We start from the raw sequence: 17,280 nt of genomic DNA, 5'->3' as shown, positions 1-17,280 counted from the left end.
CTCATCCACGCGGGCTTCCTGGTCTTTTTGCCCGACTTGTTCTTCATCAGGATGCACCTCTGCTGAGCTTGGAGGAGGTGCTCCTTGAATGTGGACCAACTTTCCTGGGCCCCTCGTCCCTCCAGGTCCGCCTCCCACGGCACTTTGCCCATCAGGTCCTTGAAGAGGCCAAAGTCCGCCTTCTTGAAGTCTAGGGCACAGAGCTTGCTGAATAGTTTCCTTGCTGCCCCGTGGATCTTGAACTCCACCGTGTCGTGGTCACTGCAGCCAAGGCTGTCCTTAAGTTTCACATCGCCCACCAGTCCCTCCCTGTTGGTGAGCACAAGGTCAAGCATGGCACCCCTCCTTGTCGGCTCCTCTACACCTGCAGGAGGAAGTTGTCATCCACCCATTCCAGGAACCTCCTGGACTGCCTGTGCCCTGCCGTATTGTCTCTCCAACAGACGTCAGGGTGGTTGAAGTCCCCCATGAGGACCAGGGCTTGTGACCGCGAGGTTGCTCCTATCTGGCTATAAAGCGCCTCATCTGTTCTGTCCTCCTGGCCAGGTGGCCTGTAACAGACCCCTACCGTAACATCCCCTATCCGTCCCCGTCCTCTAATCTTGACCCATAAGCTCTCTGTCAGCTCCTCCTCCGACCCCAGGTGAAGCTCCACGCACTCCAGCCGGTTGCTGACGTAGAGAGTGACACCCCCTCCTCGTCTCCCCTTCCTGTCCTTTCTAAAAAGCTTATACCCCTCTATGTTGACACTCCAGTCATAGGAGTCGTCCCACCACGTCTCCATGATGCCAATTGATTCTCTCAGACTCAATTTTCCTACTGCTTTGTCAGGGGACAGTTATACAAAAAAGCGTTTGAAATTCTGCTGTGCAGAAGTTCTGGTATCTTATTATTTGATGTACAAGACAGGATCCAAAAGAAGACTCGAGGAAGCAAAAATACCTTGGCTTGTCCCTCCATCAATTCTCGCCCCTCAAAATCCCACAAACTCACCAGATTTTAAATACATTCTGATTTAAAAAAAAAAAAAAGGAAAAAAAAAAGAATATTAAAAGATAGAATATAATTCCAGAATATTTTAACACAAGTCGAAATAAGAATTGCATTATGAAGTAAGTGTCTGTGAGATCTGTATCATAAACCGGCATAGCTTTTTATAACATTGATTTCATCCACCAGTGTCTCAAGGATTACGCTATACCGAAACGTGCCACTGGAGGGAGTGTGGTACCAGCTCACAGAAAAACGAAAGAAGCCCTTGATCTTCCTCCACTCAGATTGCTACCCCCTCAGTGCAGCAAGTGATGGAGTGCTCTCCAGATACAGAGCACCACTGCACTCTCCCGACAGCTTCACTCCCCTCCATAGAGGCAATTTTATCCACTTTCTTCCTGACAGATCAACAAGATCAGAGGATTCTCAGGTTGGGGAATTTCTTAACACTGAACACTTATCAAAACATATTGATTAATGTAATTGTCCTGACTTTCCAAAGCTGCCTGAAATCAGTGTAAACAATGATTATCTCTTACTTACTAACTGCTCAGTTGCTTTAACATGGAACTGATGAAGACAAGTTGTGGTGTTCCTTCTTATTAATATTTCTCTTTTAGTGGGCAGCTTATTTTTTTCTAATTTTTCAACGGGTCTCAATTTTATGGGTTAGGACAAATCAGGTTAGACTAAGAACACCTAAAATAAGCAGAGACTTTACTAAAAAAATAGGTATTCTCCTTTTCCACTTATGAAATTATATTTTAATAATGAACATATTTGCCTTGAGAGACTTTTCTCCACCACTGAAATGAAGCTTCCAAAAGACAAGACTAGCAGTGTTTACTATGGTGTAATATGATGTTTTTTCTTGGTAATAAAAGTACAAGAGGAAAATTGTAATTCTTTACCAGCCAGACGTGTCAATCAGTGAGACAAATCACAACTCTAAGCTTATACAGACATCTGGAATCTATTGATAAGGTTTAGTGGCAATCACTGTATCCACAGTTAGCCTGAATTACAATCATGGCTTGTTTAATAATGCCCCTTTCATTTCTGAATCAGTTGTTTTTCCAACTACAAGCAGGACTGAAGGAATTTTTGGCATTTGTGTAATTCAGGTTTGCCTAAAAGCTCCTCCAAGCCTCTGCCAAGCTACTGCTGGCAACAGGCAGAGCTGTAGCTCTGTTACTTTTGATGCATTTGATGCTGTTCTCTCGCCGCTAGCAAGGTGTTTGTGATTAGGATCCAGAAACTCGGCCCCTGAGTCAGTCTGCAGGAGATTTATCTGATGCCAGTGCATGTAGCTTTCCTTCAGGAAGCGGAAAAGAGGGGGTAGATGGACAAGGTCCAAAGAGACCAAGAAGGAAGCACTGAACATGACACTCTTGATGGCATTATGAAATTTGTAACAGGAGACCTGCTGCCAAGGTAATGGTATCTGTGGGCATTTGTTAGGAGTTTGTGAAAGGGATGTAGTGCTTCAGACAGTTTTTCTTCTGTTGGTGTTCAAACATCATGCAATGCTGTAAACAAACTAATGCACTTGAAAAAAAAAAAAAAAAATTCTTCTTAGTTAAACAGTGTCCCCAGAGCTATTTTAACAGATTTTTGCAAGGAAATGCATTCCTTTTACAATTCTCTGTAGACTCTGTTTACAGAATATCACCACACAATAAATCCACTCACTGTATCAACTCAACTAATGTATTAACAATTTCCAGGTATAAGCTAATCTTAAAATAGGAAAAATGTTTTTGTTCTTACCTTATTACCTTTCACGCTATCACAAAAGCAGGGACTTTTACCTTTGCATATACAGCTCTGAAAAGCAAAAAGACAAACTTGGTAATAAAATTATTTTTGTCCTTGTGTTGTGTGGTGAGGGGCAAATGAGATCTCAGTGGTTTTAGTAAAGTAATTATTTCACAAATAACACAAGTTTAAAAAAAAGTTCTCGAAGAGTGGCAATTCTCAACAGCAGAAAAGAGCTCATTATTCCTCTTTACTGTCTTCTGAGACAGATTATGGCACTAGTTTAATTTTACAGTTGGAGTAAAGGCCAAGCAGCCATGTTTAACACCATCAGGGTTATACTATCAGTATGAAGTGGAAATTTCAAGAGTTTGGGCTAACAGCACTAAACATTGTTGATTCTTTTAAAAACGTACTATAGAAACACACACATATACTGATATTGTTTTAGATTGCAATGATATTATTTTTATTTTAGTCTATTAACCAATAATTTTCTGACTTTTTATAGTTGCATTCACCTCATGATACCTAATACAATTACAAAGGACCCTCAACTTTGTTGTTTCTTAATTCTGCAGGTTTCCTAAGCCAAGCTGTGTGACAGCAAGTGCCCTCGCACAGGGACGTCACAACTCCTGCAGCAAGCCCTGGGCTGTAGCTGCTACCATCATGTCACATCTTCAAGTAAGCCTGGAGTTCAAAGCCCTCCATGGAGGGCTGAGCGTTGAGTCTGTGACTTCTACTATCAGAGTAAGGCATGGCGATCCAGGAGCAACTACAATTTGGGAAAATCCAATCATTTATCACGTACGGAGAGATATTCAGGTTTTTATTGTTCACACTTAAATGAAAGAAACAAACAGAACAAACAAAAAACCCAAACAAGGATATTCAGTATGTAATTGCATAGACAGCATGACTACATTAGCTATAGGTAACTGTGGTAGCAGGGAGCTCAGCAGAACTGCAAAGCACATCTGAGATCCTGGGTGAATATGAGAACACTTAACCCTTCTGTGCCTTGTTCCTGCTACAGGTATCATGCACTCAGTTCCGGAGGTAGCCCGGTCTGGCTGGGACAACTCTAAAAATGGACTTTCCTGCACTCACGTACATATATCCCATTTCATTGAAGTGGAGGAAAAAAAAGAGAATCTTTTGTTAACATAAATATTATACATACTAAAATATCACTGAAGTTATTGAAGCCATGTATTTCATACAGATGTGGAGAACAAATGGTGTTTATCGTCCTTCTTTGTACACTTAAATTCTCTCTTTTGTTTTTGAAGCTCTTGCTGAACGACTTTTTCAATCGTACCACTGTAGAAGGAGGGTTATTTTTCAGTTTATTCTCCCACTTTAGTGTATATGCTTATCACATTGACCATATGCTATGGTTACTGTAGTTACAGACAATAAAAGAGGAGCAAATATCACATATTGGTTATTAAGATATTTTTCCAAGTTGCACAAATTTCAGAAAATAAGGAAGAACCATATTTTTTTCTGACCAGATTAAAGCCTTTAAGATGATATGATATGCAGTTTCTATTTAGATCTTGAACACAATTAGCCCCTACAGCTGGTCGTAATACCACAGCAGTACTATTCCAAATTTGTAACTTTTCTAGTGGTGTTCTCAAAAAACAGAAACCAAAAGATAGAGGAAATAACTGTTCTCCATTGCATTTTAAAACAGTAAGGTCTGATTGTCACTAAATTTAAATGTTCCTGTAGCTATCTGTTCAGGTAAAACATTTTACGGAATTGAAAAGCTTTTTACCTCCCACTAGCTAGGATCAATTTCTTCTATCATCCAACACAAAGGTAGGTGGCATCATCTAGCTGCCTTCATTTCTTACACAGTTCATAGTGTTTGTCTCTTTCCATTGACTACACGAGGAAACCTAACATCTAGTTTGGAACAACTCATCTAGTCTCTTTAGGTGCCTCTTTTAGGATGGAGGAAAGATGCTGCCAGTACTTGTATGTGTACTTGTATAAGTACTTGTATGCCAGTACTTGCACTCCATGGACTAGACAATTCCTGACAGTAGCTGCCTGTCTTTCAGGGGGCTGAAGTTAGGTCAAATGACACCATCTATTAGTTTAAAAGTAGATGCAGGGGGTATTCCTCAAGTGAATAGCTATCGAGACACTCATTTACAAAATACAACAGAAATTAGAATCAGTTGGCCATGAAAAGCAAATCCTCCAAGAAATTATTGTGTCTGCCTGTCTTCTATTGACAGATCAATAGGTGATTACTTGATGGTTCAGGCTAGATTTTTGGAGAATTGCAAATTAATTAAATTAAATACTTAATTCTTAGGCATATTTAAAGAAGACTTCTTTTTTTGCCCTGATCTGACAGCTAGAATTCAAGTAGTACTATATCAGGAATTTGGAAAATAAAGGTATCACGTAAAACAGAAACCATGTGACTATGCTACCTTATTTTAATCAATATGTCACCAGAGACACAAGAATAAACACTAGTGCAGAATTAACAACAAACAGTACCCTGATTTCTTCTTGGTGAGTTCTATCAGTTTGGCCTTGGATAACCTAAATTTACCAAATAAGTTATATGACCGATATCTTAAGCTTTTAAGCATAAATACCAGAGGATAAAGTGACATATTTGCAAAATAAATTTGGAATAGTCTGTAAGACAACCAATTTTCTTGTTCCCTGTTCAGTAACAGTACCTTCCATCCCACAAAATAGGTGACAGGGGTTATTGGTACATGTCTGCTAAGCAGTACAAAAATGTAACTGTTCAATGTTCAGCATCCCAAGGAAAGACGTAAACACAGTACACAATAAAAGTAGTCTCAAATTGTAGGCACAGCATTTAACTGCTGTACAGGGCTGGTGAGTGACTCAAGCTACCACATTCTTAAGGCTCACATAAGAAAATCGCAAATCAACTGTAAGACTTATGAGGCCCAGGAGACCCATTTACTCAGCAATCTCAACTGCTAGAGCAAAGATTTAGCTTACAGATTTAGTAGACACATGTCTGAGTCCAGGAAAGGTGGTGTTCACTGAGGAAAAAATGCTTCCAGTATTCCAAATTCTGTGAATTTCTTCAGTGTAACTAGGAGCATATCCTGGATGACCATTGAGAGCTTTCCTGAGAAACAGCCACAGCTGGCTTCTAATCTTCCAAGTATCAGTTATTTCCCATTACAATTCTATAGACTTTCATGGAGTTGCATCCTATTTCTACCAGTGAAAGTAAAGCTAGAAGCAGATTCTTTACAGGATTTGCATGCAAACCACAGTTTTCAGGACACGTAGAGAAATCACCAAATGAAATCACTCTTATTTAATACGTATAATCTGCAGAAGACGTGATATGTACAGATACAGAAGAAACTTTCTTTTAACTTACAGTCACAGAAAATTCAATGTGAAGTTAAACGCATGAACATGTAGAAACTTATGATGCTACATAACTAAACAAGGTTATTAAACTATTTAAGGAAAAAAAGCTTTTGCTCTTCAAGAAGTCAGAATGCTTAGAACGTGTTTAATTTGCCATTAGTAAGCTTTCAGATCAATTTAGGTCTTTTTGTGTACGCATATCACTTTAAACTGAAAAGACCAAAGATGACTTTACATTACACAGTCAGTTAGCTGGATAATACTAAATGTTTTGGCATATGATTTTTACATAAGATTAGATTCTGCCTTCTGTAAAGGAGCTTTGAACCAAAAAATCATTGCTCACTTATACTACTGGATGTTTCCACATCTTTGCAAGATGCCTTCAGCTCCTTTATCAAAGGACCATAACAAACCAATAGTATATTGCCAGGTTATAAGATAAGGAAATTGGATATTACTTATTAATGGTTTATTCTAAATCCTCACAATAACATCCACATAAGTAAATGCATTACCAAAGCCACAAGTTTACTGCATGTTTTTCAGTTGTGTGATTTTTATAATAATCATCTACATGTATTTCAAATATTCAGATACAGTAGATGGCACTAGATTTTTGATCTAAAAATCTAGGCCAAAGAATAAAGTCAGATGAATGATATATGAGTAACAAATCAAATAAATTCACCAATGAACCAAAATTTTTTAAAAACCCCAATACTTTCTTGGAGTAATATATAGAGGAGCTCCTTTCAAAAGTGTTTTGAGTGATAGTAGTAGTATTCTATGTTCTTGAAATAATTACAGTTGTACACGCTAAAGCACATTTTCTGCAGCAGCTGAAGTTTTGTTCAGTGGGTGCAACCTTATCTATAATGCCAAACTGCCCTTCCTGCACTATGCGATTGGTTTCTATGGGCTCTGACCTCTTCCTGCCCCCAAGAGAGACTAACTTAAGCATCTGTTTAAAAAGTGTTCCAGTCCCAAAGAAACGTTTAAGAAAGAAGGAAGAAATAACATACTACAGACTACACTGTCACCCATACAAAGCTTAATGTAGATTAAGCATGGCAGGGCTACTCCTACCATTGCAGCTGTGGCAACTTAATTTGGAGTCTCAGAGAGAATCTTCAACAGCTCACAGCACTTTGCCAACAGAGCTAGTCATATGAAGGATGCAAAAGTCTGTAGTTAGCGATGTTATCAAACCTCACTGAATATGTCAAAGGATGTCACAAGGTGTCAATGTAAGGAAAAAAGCAAATAATGACAGGCGTTTCTATCAATAGCACAGGGTTTGAGTCCTGACACTTGCATTTGTGGGGCAATGCAGTCATACTGAGAATAGTTTAAAAGCAGGAAGATGGGGAACAGACAAAACGAGCCAGTGAGGGTGATGAGCCAGTGTTTCTCCATCGATCGCTTTTTGGAATGACGTACATGATGACAGAACAGTCAGAGCATTTGTTTGCTTTTCCAGACACAGAGAAGATCAGAGCAGGTCATCTATGATTTAAAAATATATATTTATACTAAAAATACTGCACCAAGGACAGAGAGGCAGCAAAGTGTGTTGATGCAGGCAACAGGCACCGTATTCTTCAAATGTTTCAGATGAAGTCTACATCAAGATCACACAGGATGAGTAATAAAGACATTCAGATGAAATTAAACGTATTCTGTAGGAATATGGTAATCTGGCTGCAGTGGCACTTAAGTTTACACTTTTGGCCTGATTAGTCTTTAATTTCATGGGTGAACTCCACAGATTCCAAAGGTAAATCGTGGCTAATATAAATGAAAGATGACTGTGCAACATGAGGAATTTTAAGATGAATTAAAAGCAGTGCAAGTGATACCCATTAATTACTCCGTACAGTAAAAATAGCCCAGGTGTCTTCTCTCAAGTGGGTGATGAAGCTGCCACTTTCCTTCACTGGTGGTTCTAACAGCTGATCAGGCTCATTTTTAAAAATGCAATCTGTTTTTTCATTCAAACGTTATTTTTATTAGCATCTCACCTATCCTGCTATTAAGTCTTCATTTTCTAACTTCAGGGATCACTAAATTAGAACTCCATCAAAACATGGAACTAGACTTATTGGACAAGATCTGTTTTTCTGTGATGCAGCCTTTTGTTTTCTTTTCCATCTTTCCGATCATTAACGATATCCTGAGCAGTCTACAAATATGCAGGTCATCACAGTGGTCCTTTCTAAGTGGAAGTAAATTATCAGTTAATTTCCAGTTTTCTGTAATTTCTCTTAAATTCCAACACTTAGTAAAAAATATATATCAGTGAGCCAGCTCCTTTAAGAGTCTTGATGATGAATTTTCAAGGCCTGCTGACACACTGAGATTTCTGAATTCTTCCTGAGCTGCTTCAGTGCAGAGCAATCACTTTACACATCCCAGCTGCGTCTACAAACCACAACTGATCACACAGAATAATATTGCTGGAATAGCTGATGTTAATATAGTGCTTAAAACTACAAAGGGCCCATTTCTCTAATGTTCTCTACTATGTGTTTCCTATTATATCTAATAAAAATGGGTGTAAAGCATTATGATTACAGTAAGTGGAAAGTTTTGCCTTAACATTTATCTACATTACAGACTTGTGTTGGGGTAAGTATGCTGCACGGAGATGTGAAATGCTGCACTTTCTGCAGGACACTATGGTGCTAGCTAAAGCTTCTAGCTTGGACACAGTTATGTTATTGAAAATTTATCCTAACCTGCTCAAGCAGAGGATCTGAGAGCAGAGCTGTAGAGAAAAAAAGTTCACACTGTGGAAAAGGCTATGTAAGGAAAATCTTTTTCTGAGTCTGATGCACCTGTGTTATGATACTTAGCTAGACTAGTACAGTCTGTAATTCCATCTAGACATGGTTAGTAGATACGTGACCCTGGCAGCGTATTCCTCATATTGCAAAACTGTAAATCACCACATAACGTACAAGGCACTGGAGAATGAAGTCACTTCACTCCAAAACATTGCTATCAAAACAAAATACCAGTCTCACAATTACAATCTGTATACTAAAAGTTTTTCATGCATTCTAAGCATCAAACATGAATTCATTAAAATTATCAAAGACCACGAAGAACTTTGTGTTTTTTCAGTGATTGCTGGACCAGTACAACAAAACCAAATTATTAAGCCTTCAATAAGTAGAGACTACATAGAGCAGAAATAGGAGATGATGAGCTGAAGGAAAATATGTCAGTTCCCAAACCCTGAAACATTGTGTAGTCACTTGTGAACTGGAAGGCAGCCAGACATTCCTACCTTAGAAGACTCCTGTTAACAGCCATGTATGCTATCAGAATTCACTGCATTTTGCCTACCAGTTGAATACCTAGCACCTGACAAAAATTATTTGACTTTCCATTATAAAGAAATACACCTATGACTTTAACTAATAAACAGCTCGGTCAGTAATGTCTAATGCAGGGAGACTGGATCCCAAAGGACCCAGTGGAAGACAACTGTTATGCTACAGATAGTGCAGTTGTTTTATAAGCTCCATTAAACACTTGTAATAGGAACCTTGCTCAGGGAGTAACTACTGAATCAATATCCCTCCTTGGTGACACAGACCTTGTATTACTGGTTACATGCTGCTTTCAGTGTAAGGTGCAGAAGAGAAGCCCTAAGCATTTACTATCATAAGAAAAAACTTTCATAACACTTCACAGAAGCAGGATTTTGTGTCTAATTTAGGGATACACAATCTGTGATCACACAATGTCACAACATGTGTCTATCTGAACTTGGTAAGAATTTCCTTACTTTCTATTCTTAATTTTAAAGTGTCAGGAGTTCTTTTGGAAGGGATTTATTCTTTTATGTAATATAAATGTATACCGGCATTTGCAAACTGACCATGGTAAACGACTGGTATAGAGAAACGGAGGAAGCTGCTGTAGATGAACTTTTAAACAACTTTCTATTACGTCAAGGGAATATATGTATGAAAACCCTTTTTCACTTCAGAGATTGAAACAGTTCTCTTAGTTTTTTAAAGCAAAAATCTGTTCAGTAAGAACTTTGTATAATGATAATTTTGTAGTTGGCCAAATCTCCCATTATAACTATTCATATTTATCACAATAAAAACCCAGTAACATAAACCTTAAGCAAAACAGTATAAAACAGATGGAAACAAAATTTTCATGGACCTTTTGGTATCTCTTGCCTATGTTTAAATGGAATTAAAATTACATTATTTGGAAAAAAAAACCCACAATCAAACACCAAAATTACATGGACCTTCTCCCTTCTCTCCAACTCACTGACAGGAAAGAATTCGGGAGTGCAAGAATGGTAGGGCTTAACAGTCTTCACTGTGCCTGCATGTTATCATCATTGCTTACGATAAAACAGGTTAAATGTTGTAATTTAGAAAAAAAAAACACTACCTTGAGTATTCACAAACTCAAATTGTTTGTGAGCTCTGCAGTGATGACCACTAAGGCCTGTGTTGCAGAAGTTGCCTAAAATTACTCTGTATCTATGCACATAGAGCCGGCATGTTGTGCGCAGTTTTGGAGAACTCTAAGTTGAGGCTCTCAACTGAATCTCTGGGTTTTGTTTTTTTTTAATTGCTTTTGGTCTATAAAGAAAAGATACAGAATTAATGCCTCTTTAAACAGAGAGAATGATGGTTTGTTTTCTTCTGCTAAAACACAGAAAATTTTGATACTTACAATGACTGGTATCTTACTCTACAAATAATCTCACTAGAGTAGAAGTCAGTATGATGAGGACTATCAGAAACTGGACCAAATTGTTCACAATGTATTCAGACGGGTAAAATCTCCAAGGCAGACCCATAAACCACATCTCTGTGGGTTTCTTCTCCTGACCTTGAACCGGACATGGGGAAAAAATAAATAAATATTCTTCCTTTCCACAAGGAAAAAAAGATTAGGCAATTCAGGCCACGGAATTTTGTTTTGTGTAGCAAACTCTTAAGGGTGTTTAATCAGCTTATTCATCCGTGCTCTTCCTTCCTAACAGAGGGTCATCTTAAAAGAGCAATCTAGTAACAAAAAATACGCACCATTTAACTAGTGAATTTTTGCTTACCTGCCATAATATGGTTAGCATTACATCACACAATATTTATTTCTTCCCAACTGTTCAGTGTGGGAACGGTGTTCACTATAATTGTTGTTTCCTCAAGCCTGTATATTTGTATATTCATAGAATTCCTGGTGTGCATCGTCTGTTAAGTGGTGCAAATAGCAACGAAAGCAACAGTAGCTTGTTCAGAGAAAGCTTATTGCACATGCTTTGGTTTCTCCTTTTTTGAAAGGCTTTGGGATTTCACAGATTTTAAAAAAGTTACTTTTTCTTGCAGCTTCCTCTAAAATGATCTGTGGAAAAATGCAGTATAAAGCCCTAGTTAAAAGTCTTCATTGAACCAGGCTGAATGGAAAACCTGTAAACCTGTGAGACTTGTACCCTATCATGAAACTGCTAAGTTAAAAAAAAAAGACAAACGATGAAAATAGAACTAAAAATAGGTGTGGCAAAATGCAACTTTTTCAGTGCGCGCATGAGAGACAAGGGCTGTAAACAGTTAAGAAGAAAAAAGCCTTTTTGTATCTCACCTTCCTCCTAGGCTCCTGTAATCCATGCCAACATAGTGAGCCTTCTAGTATTACTTTGTTAGGTGGTGGGGTGAGAATGTGACAGTAAAACAGATGACCGGACATCCCATACTAGTTGCACTTAATAGCAAAGTATTTTGTTTCAAAGACATGTTATGCTAAATCAGCTCTAGGTATTGCAGAAGAGGTTGCTAGCACAGAAATAAAATGCTGTTGTACCTATATGAAACGCAAAGCAATGGAGAAAGAACCAGTGTTTGCCCACCTACTTTGATCATTTTAATGATATTATTCAGTCAGCAAAATAACCTGAACTATAGTTTTGCTTAAATAAGTATTTACCTCATAGATTCATTAGAAAAAGGTTATATATATAGCATAAACAGTTCAGTTTGCACAGATGTTTAATAAGATCACCTAAGGAGGTCCACATGCTTTCAGTTGAATGACACAGCAAACACATAAGCACACTTAACATTTCATGGCCATCAGAGCAAGCCTTCGTGTGGTATAAGACAGCAGAACTCCATAAATGTTGATGCACAAACATGAGGGCAACTCTGCTAATTTATGCTAACTTGACCCAGTAGGTAAAGCCTTGCTCTGCAGTGCTCTGACACTGGCCTGTTTCTCTACAGAGATGATGGCCAAATTACAACCAATTACAGAGGCCATCAGGATCAGAACAGTCTAGTATAAATTGGGCCAAACTATCAAAGTAACACCCCCATTGACTTCAGACCTGGGATCATACAGTCATGACCAAAGCAAATACCGAATATAGAGTACTTAACTTTATCCTGTGTGCTAATACAATATTGCAATTGTATCACAATGCAAATCAAAAAATGGTAGTAACATGAGGTGCAGCCAATTTGCAATCAAGTAATCTTGGTCAAATAGAAAGTCTCCTGTTCTGAACGTGTGCTACCATGATGCCATCATAAAAATGATCGAAGCCACTAAGAAGCAGTATCGATTCAGTACTAATGAACTTGACCTAGGTATTTTTCTTATTAGTGTCATTTGAAACAGCAAATTTCAGGGAATGTTTTTCGATTAGTGTTTAAATTCAAGACATACAAGAAGTACATGGATGGTATCAAAAGACAGGACACACTCAGGAGAATTAATTGGATTGTACATGTGCATCACGACAGTATTGGCTCCAGGTGCTGTTAAACAAAATGAAACAACAAGAAAGCAAATTTATTTTTTTTTATTTTCTGAAAGGAATAAAATAGAAATGAGAACTATCTTGTTCCCTGAGGAAACATATTGTTAATTTTTACCATTCTTCTGAAACATTTAAATGAACAGTGAGAAAATCCAAAGAATTATAACATCAGTATTTGGAGTGAAGGAATACATCAAGCAAGCTGAAAAGCCTTTGACATGGGAAGATGCTACTTCTGCTGAGTTTTCAGAAGATGTGATTAGAGCATGCCAGTGGCCAAGAATGCAGATAATAATACTCCCTAGCAGGTGCCAGAAAGTTCAGCCTCCTAAGGGCAGAGAAGTCTGGACTCTTGTGAAGGGCTGTGAGGACCCAAATTTACTGTATAAACAGCAGGAGACACAAATTAATAATTTTCTTTCTTGTCTTTGGGAATAAACTACTTATTGAGTTATTAAGGATACACACTTAAAACTTTTCTATGTTGAAACATTTTTTTAATTTATGCATACACCAAAAATATTGCTTGTTGGTCAAGTATCAATTTATTTTCATATAAAATGCAGAATTATTTTAAAATACAAACAATACCTATTTCTTTGCAACAGGCAGTCCAGCCAAGATGCAATTATTTATTCATCAATCATTTCATGTCAATTAATGTTAGCCACTAATATTTAATTAGGACTTCAGATAAAATTGCTTTATAAAAAGTTTTTAGTTCCTCCATCATCTAGAAAATATTGTTAGACTTTCTCTTTTGAAAATATCAGCACTTTCATACAAGAATAGAAATGATGACATTTGAATCTTAAAACTGATCTCAATTATCTGTTGCAAATCTAGCTCAAACTAATCTCAGACATTTGAGATCCATTGAATTTTCAGAGCACCATTGCATCAATACAATGTGTTCAAACTTTGCTTAAATAGCAAGATTTCTGTAGAAGGCACTTCTTACCATCCTAAAACCTGTCTTTAAGGCCTAAGGGTAAATGAGGACCTAGGAATGACAATGTTCTAGAAAACTAGTATCTCAGAGCTTCATGATCTACCTTAAGCAGAAAGGCTGCTAATGAACTAAGGTACATGAGTCTGCAAGACTGGCAAATACTGAAGGATCCTACTGAGATCACTAAAAAGCGTTGAAATGCTTTACTGGGCCATAAGTAAGGTCTTACTTGTCAATACATTTCCCTTTCCCTTCCTTTGTAGATAAAAAACACAAAACAGGATGAAAAGATCAACACAGCCATAATAGAGACTTAGAAAAAGTGTGAGTGTGTGTGCCAGGGCAGGGGGGCGGGGGAGCTCCTGCTACACAGCCTGCGCTTAACAGCCATCCAGAAGCATCTACGATGATGTCCACCTCTTAGGAGCAACAAGGGAAATGGATGGGAGATACCAGAAGAGGAAGAGAAGAATGGAATAAATAACAGCAAACTGAGTAGAAGAGAGAGGCAGATCTTGAGTTTATATGTCTTCCACCCTTGCTTTAGAGTAAGGATCAGATCTAGGCAGAGCATGAAAATAACTCTGCAGAAAATGTGTACTTTATAAATAGATCTGGTACCTCCGTGCTACATAAGAACTAAGAGGTATTTTAATTCCGTTACAAATAAAACAATTAGATCTTTGTTAAATGACTAAACTTTACTGCAAGTTAGCTAGAGTGCCATGAAACAAAACATGTTTGGTGAGGTGCTTGTGCAGTTTCCAGACACTTAACCCAGAATGGGTGAGTGAAAGAGCTGCAATATTTTAGAAGAAACATTATTACTAATTAGTTTGCTTCAAAAAACCACAGCACAATGTGGCTCTACTTTAGCAACAGCAAAGTAGATCAGATTTTTTCCTCATAAAGGTGAACTGCTACATGTTTTGATAGGCAGTAAAGGATTTTGATGTACTGCGTTAGACCTTCACGAGAAATTAACACTGTTGACTTTTACTGAAACTGACAGTTTCCTCTGTTTGATGTCTATCAGAAATTTACTGAAACTGGCAGTTTTCTGCTTGGTAACTGCCAGAATTGTTGAGAGCTACACTGACCCATTTACCCTCACAGCTGACTGCTCTTCTCCCCGTTGGGAATACACAATCTAAATGTCACAACCAGACAGAGGAGAAAGGAACAGCAAAGATCACGGTATGATCTGGGAGAATTTATTGACCAAACAGTGGTGCACACTTGTCATTAAACCTGAAAGACAAACTGTGAAGTGAGTTTGTAACGAAGGCAGCACAGGTGATCCAGGCGGTAAGTGCTGCTCTGAGACCGTTTACCTCAGAGACCATCCACAGGCAACACTGCACTGTCCTCGCCGTCCACACTCAGCCTCCCGCGGAGCGATGCGCTGCCCGCGGGGCAGGCCTCCACGGTCGCTGTCCTGGTTCGTGGCGGGACTGCGGTGACCCCATGCCTTCACGGGAGCCCCTCAGCTGGCAGCGCGGGAAGCCGCCGCGCGACGCTGTGCTTCTCCTTCGCACCTGAGCCCCGCAGTGAGGCGGCGCCCTGCGCGGGGGCCTCCCCGCCCTCACTAAGCCTCACCGGGCAGCGGTACCCCAGAGCTGGGCGAGACGCGCCTCCCTTCCCCGTGCCCGGGCGCGCTGTCCCTGGCGCCAGCGAGGCGTATCATTTTAAACACGAAATTCACCGTTCCTTCCTCACGGCTTGCCAAGGCCAAAGGGAAGCGCGCTGGCAGAGGGGCCGAGGGGCTGAGCCTCGCTCTGCCCCAGGTGACGCCGCAGCCGCCGCGGGACCCCGCGCCACCGCCCCGCGCTCACTCACCTCAGCCGCCGCGGCTCGGCCCGGCCAGAGCAGGGCGAGCAGCAGCAGAGGCGCCAGGCGGCTGGGGCAGCCCCTGCCGGCCATCCCCGCGCTCGACGCTGCCTGCGCGGCGTCCCGCGGAGCTCGGCCCGGGGCGCTCGGACTCTGCCCCCCGCCTGCCCGCGGCTTTTGGCCTGGGGGCTGCCGCTTCGCACCCGCCTCGGCGCTCCCGGCGCCCTGGGGTGGGGACAGGGGCTGGGGCTGGCCGGGGCGGGGCCGGCCGGGCCACCTCTCTCCTCCCCACTCCTCTCCCCCCCGTGTCTACTGCCTCGGGCTCCGCTGGCAGCCGCTGTCCGTCCGTCCGTCCTCCGCGAGCATGGAGTGAGCGAGGAGCCGGGGGCTTTCCCGTCTGGGAGCTAAGGTGAGCGGTGCGGAGGGGCAGCCCCGGGCGGCAGTACGTGGCGCTCGTCACGGGCCGTCCCGCCTGGCCTCGGCGCCTGCCGGGGCTGGGGAGCTCACTGAGGGGCCAGCCCCGTCCCGGGACAGCTGGAGGTGTCCCAGGTTACCGCGCTGTTTCCGTCCCCCGCCCGCTTCTCCCGCGCCGCCGTGAGAACGCAGGTGGTGGGCGCCGCCCGAACGGCCTCGGGGCTGCGCGGCGGGAGTGGGGACCAGGACCGGCCCGGGCCAGCCCCGGGCACCACCCGAGCAAGGACGCGGCCTGGGCCTGTCCGGAGCGGGTCGCCTGTAGCGCCTCGGTGGGGAGAAGGGGTCGGTTACACCGGGGAGCGAGCGAGGTGGGAGGCGGCAGCGCTGGGTGCGGGAGTGAGGCGGTACCGGGTGAGGCCGGCAGCAGCCCGGGCCCTCAGCGCCATCCCGCCGCTGCCCGGGGTGCTCCCGGCACTGGCCGGCGTGTTTTCCGTTGAGCAGCGCTTTCCTCTCCCTCGGGTGTTTTCTTGGTGAGACCGCGGAGACCGAGAAGTCCCAGAAGGGACTAAGTGCTGCCCACTGCATACATGTGCATCAGTGAGAAATGTTTCTCGCCGGGCTTTCCACGTAGGTTTTCGGAATGGAAATGTGATTTGTAAAGTGTTGGCAACATCTAAAGTTTATCACGTTTATGTTATTGACAAAAGTACGGCATGTTCAAGGTAACATCCCACCAAATAAAGTGCTGTTCTGAGATGGCACAGACTTAGAAAGTATGTTGGCCAGGCTGGTCACAGTCATCTTGCCTTATCTGTAGTGTTTGTGAATGCTCTACAGGAAATTCCACGTTACAGGTCTTAGTAAGCACTACAAGTGATACAGACAAAGCAATAGTATACAGCAACACAATATGTGTATCCACCTATTTGGGACTGCTCATAAAGCTAACCACAGAGCTTTGTAAAACAGCTGCTCCTACAGGCGTGAGAGTAGAGATGTAGACTGTACTGTCAGCCCTCTATGAAATCCTCTGTGAAAGCTAGTTAGTAGAGGCTACTTTTACCAAAAGTTTGGTACTAGCAGCAAGAACACATCTCTGGAAGAGCAGAGCAGTATGTTCAGTATCAAAGAT

The 17,280-nt window shown here is 41.2% G+C and overlaps 1 protein-coding gene across 1 annotated transcript in view; it reads right to left on the bottom strand.

Moving 5' to 3' along the window:
- The window catches only part of COL4A3 (collagen type IV alpha 3 chain), a 65,764-nt gene extending 49,937 nt beyond the window's left edge, over nucleotides 1-15,827 (bottom strand). Inside the window, exons 1-2 of the mRNA XM_086618613.1 lie at nucleotides 15,744-15,827; nucleotides 2,764-2,820 (exon numbers count right to left, since the gene is read on the bottom strand). Of these exons, the coding sequence (XP_086474739.1) occupies nucleotides 2,764-2,820; nucleotides 15,744-15,827 (141 nt within the window). The remainder of the gene's footprint in view (nucleotides 1-2,763; nucleotides 2,821-15,743) is intronic.
- Nucleotides 15,828-17,280: the final 1,453 nt, after the last annotated feature.

Source organism: Tauraco erythrolophus, chromosome 11 (genome assembly GCF_009769465.1).
Source record: "Tauraco erythrolophus isolate bTauEry1 chromosome 11, bTauEry1.pri, whole genome shotgun sequence".
Taxonomy (NCBI): domain Eukaryota; kingdom Metazoa; phylum Chordata; class Aves; order Musophagiformes; family Musophagidae; genus Tauraco; species Tauraco erythrolophus.
The sequence above is the reverse complement of the archived record's forward strand: the minus strand, read 5'-3'. Positions and strand labels throughout refer to the sequence as shown.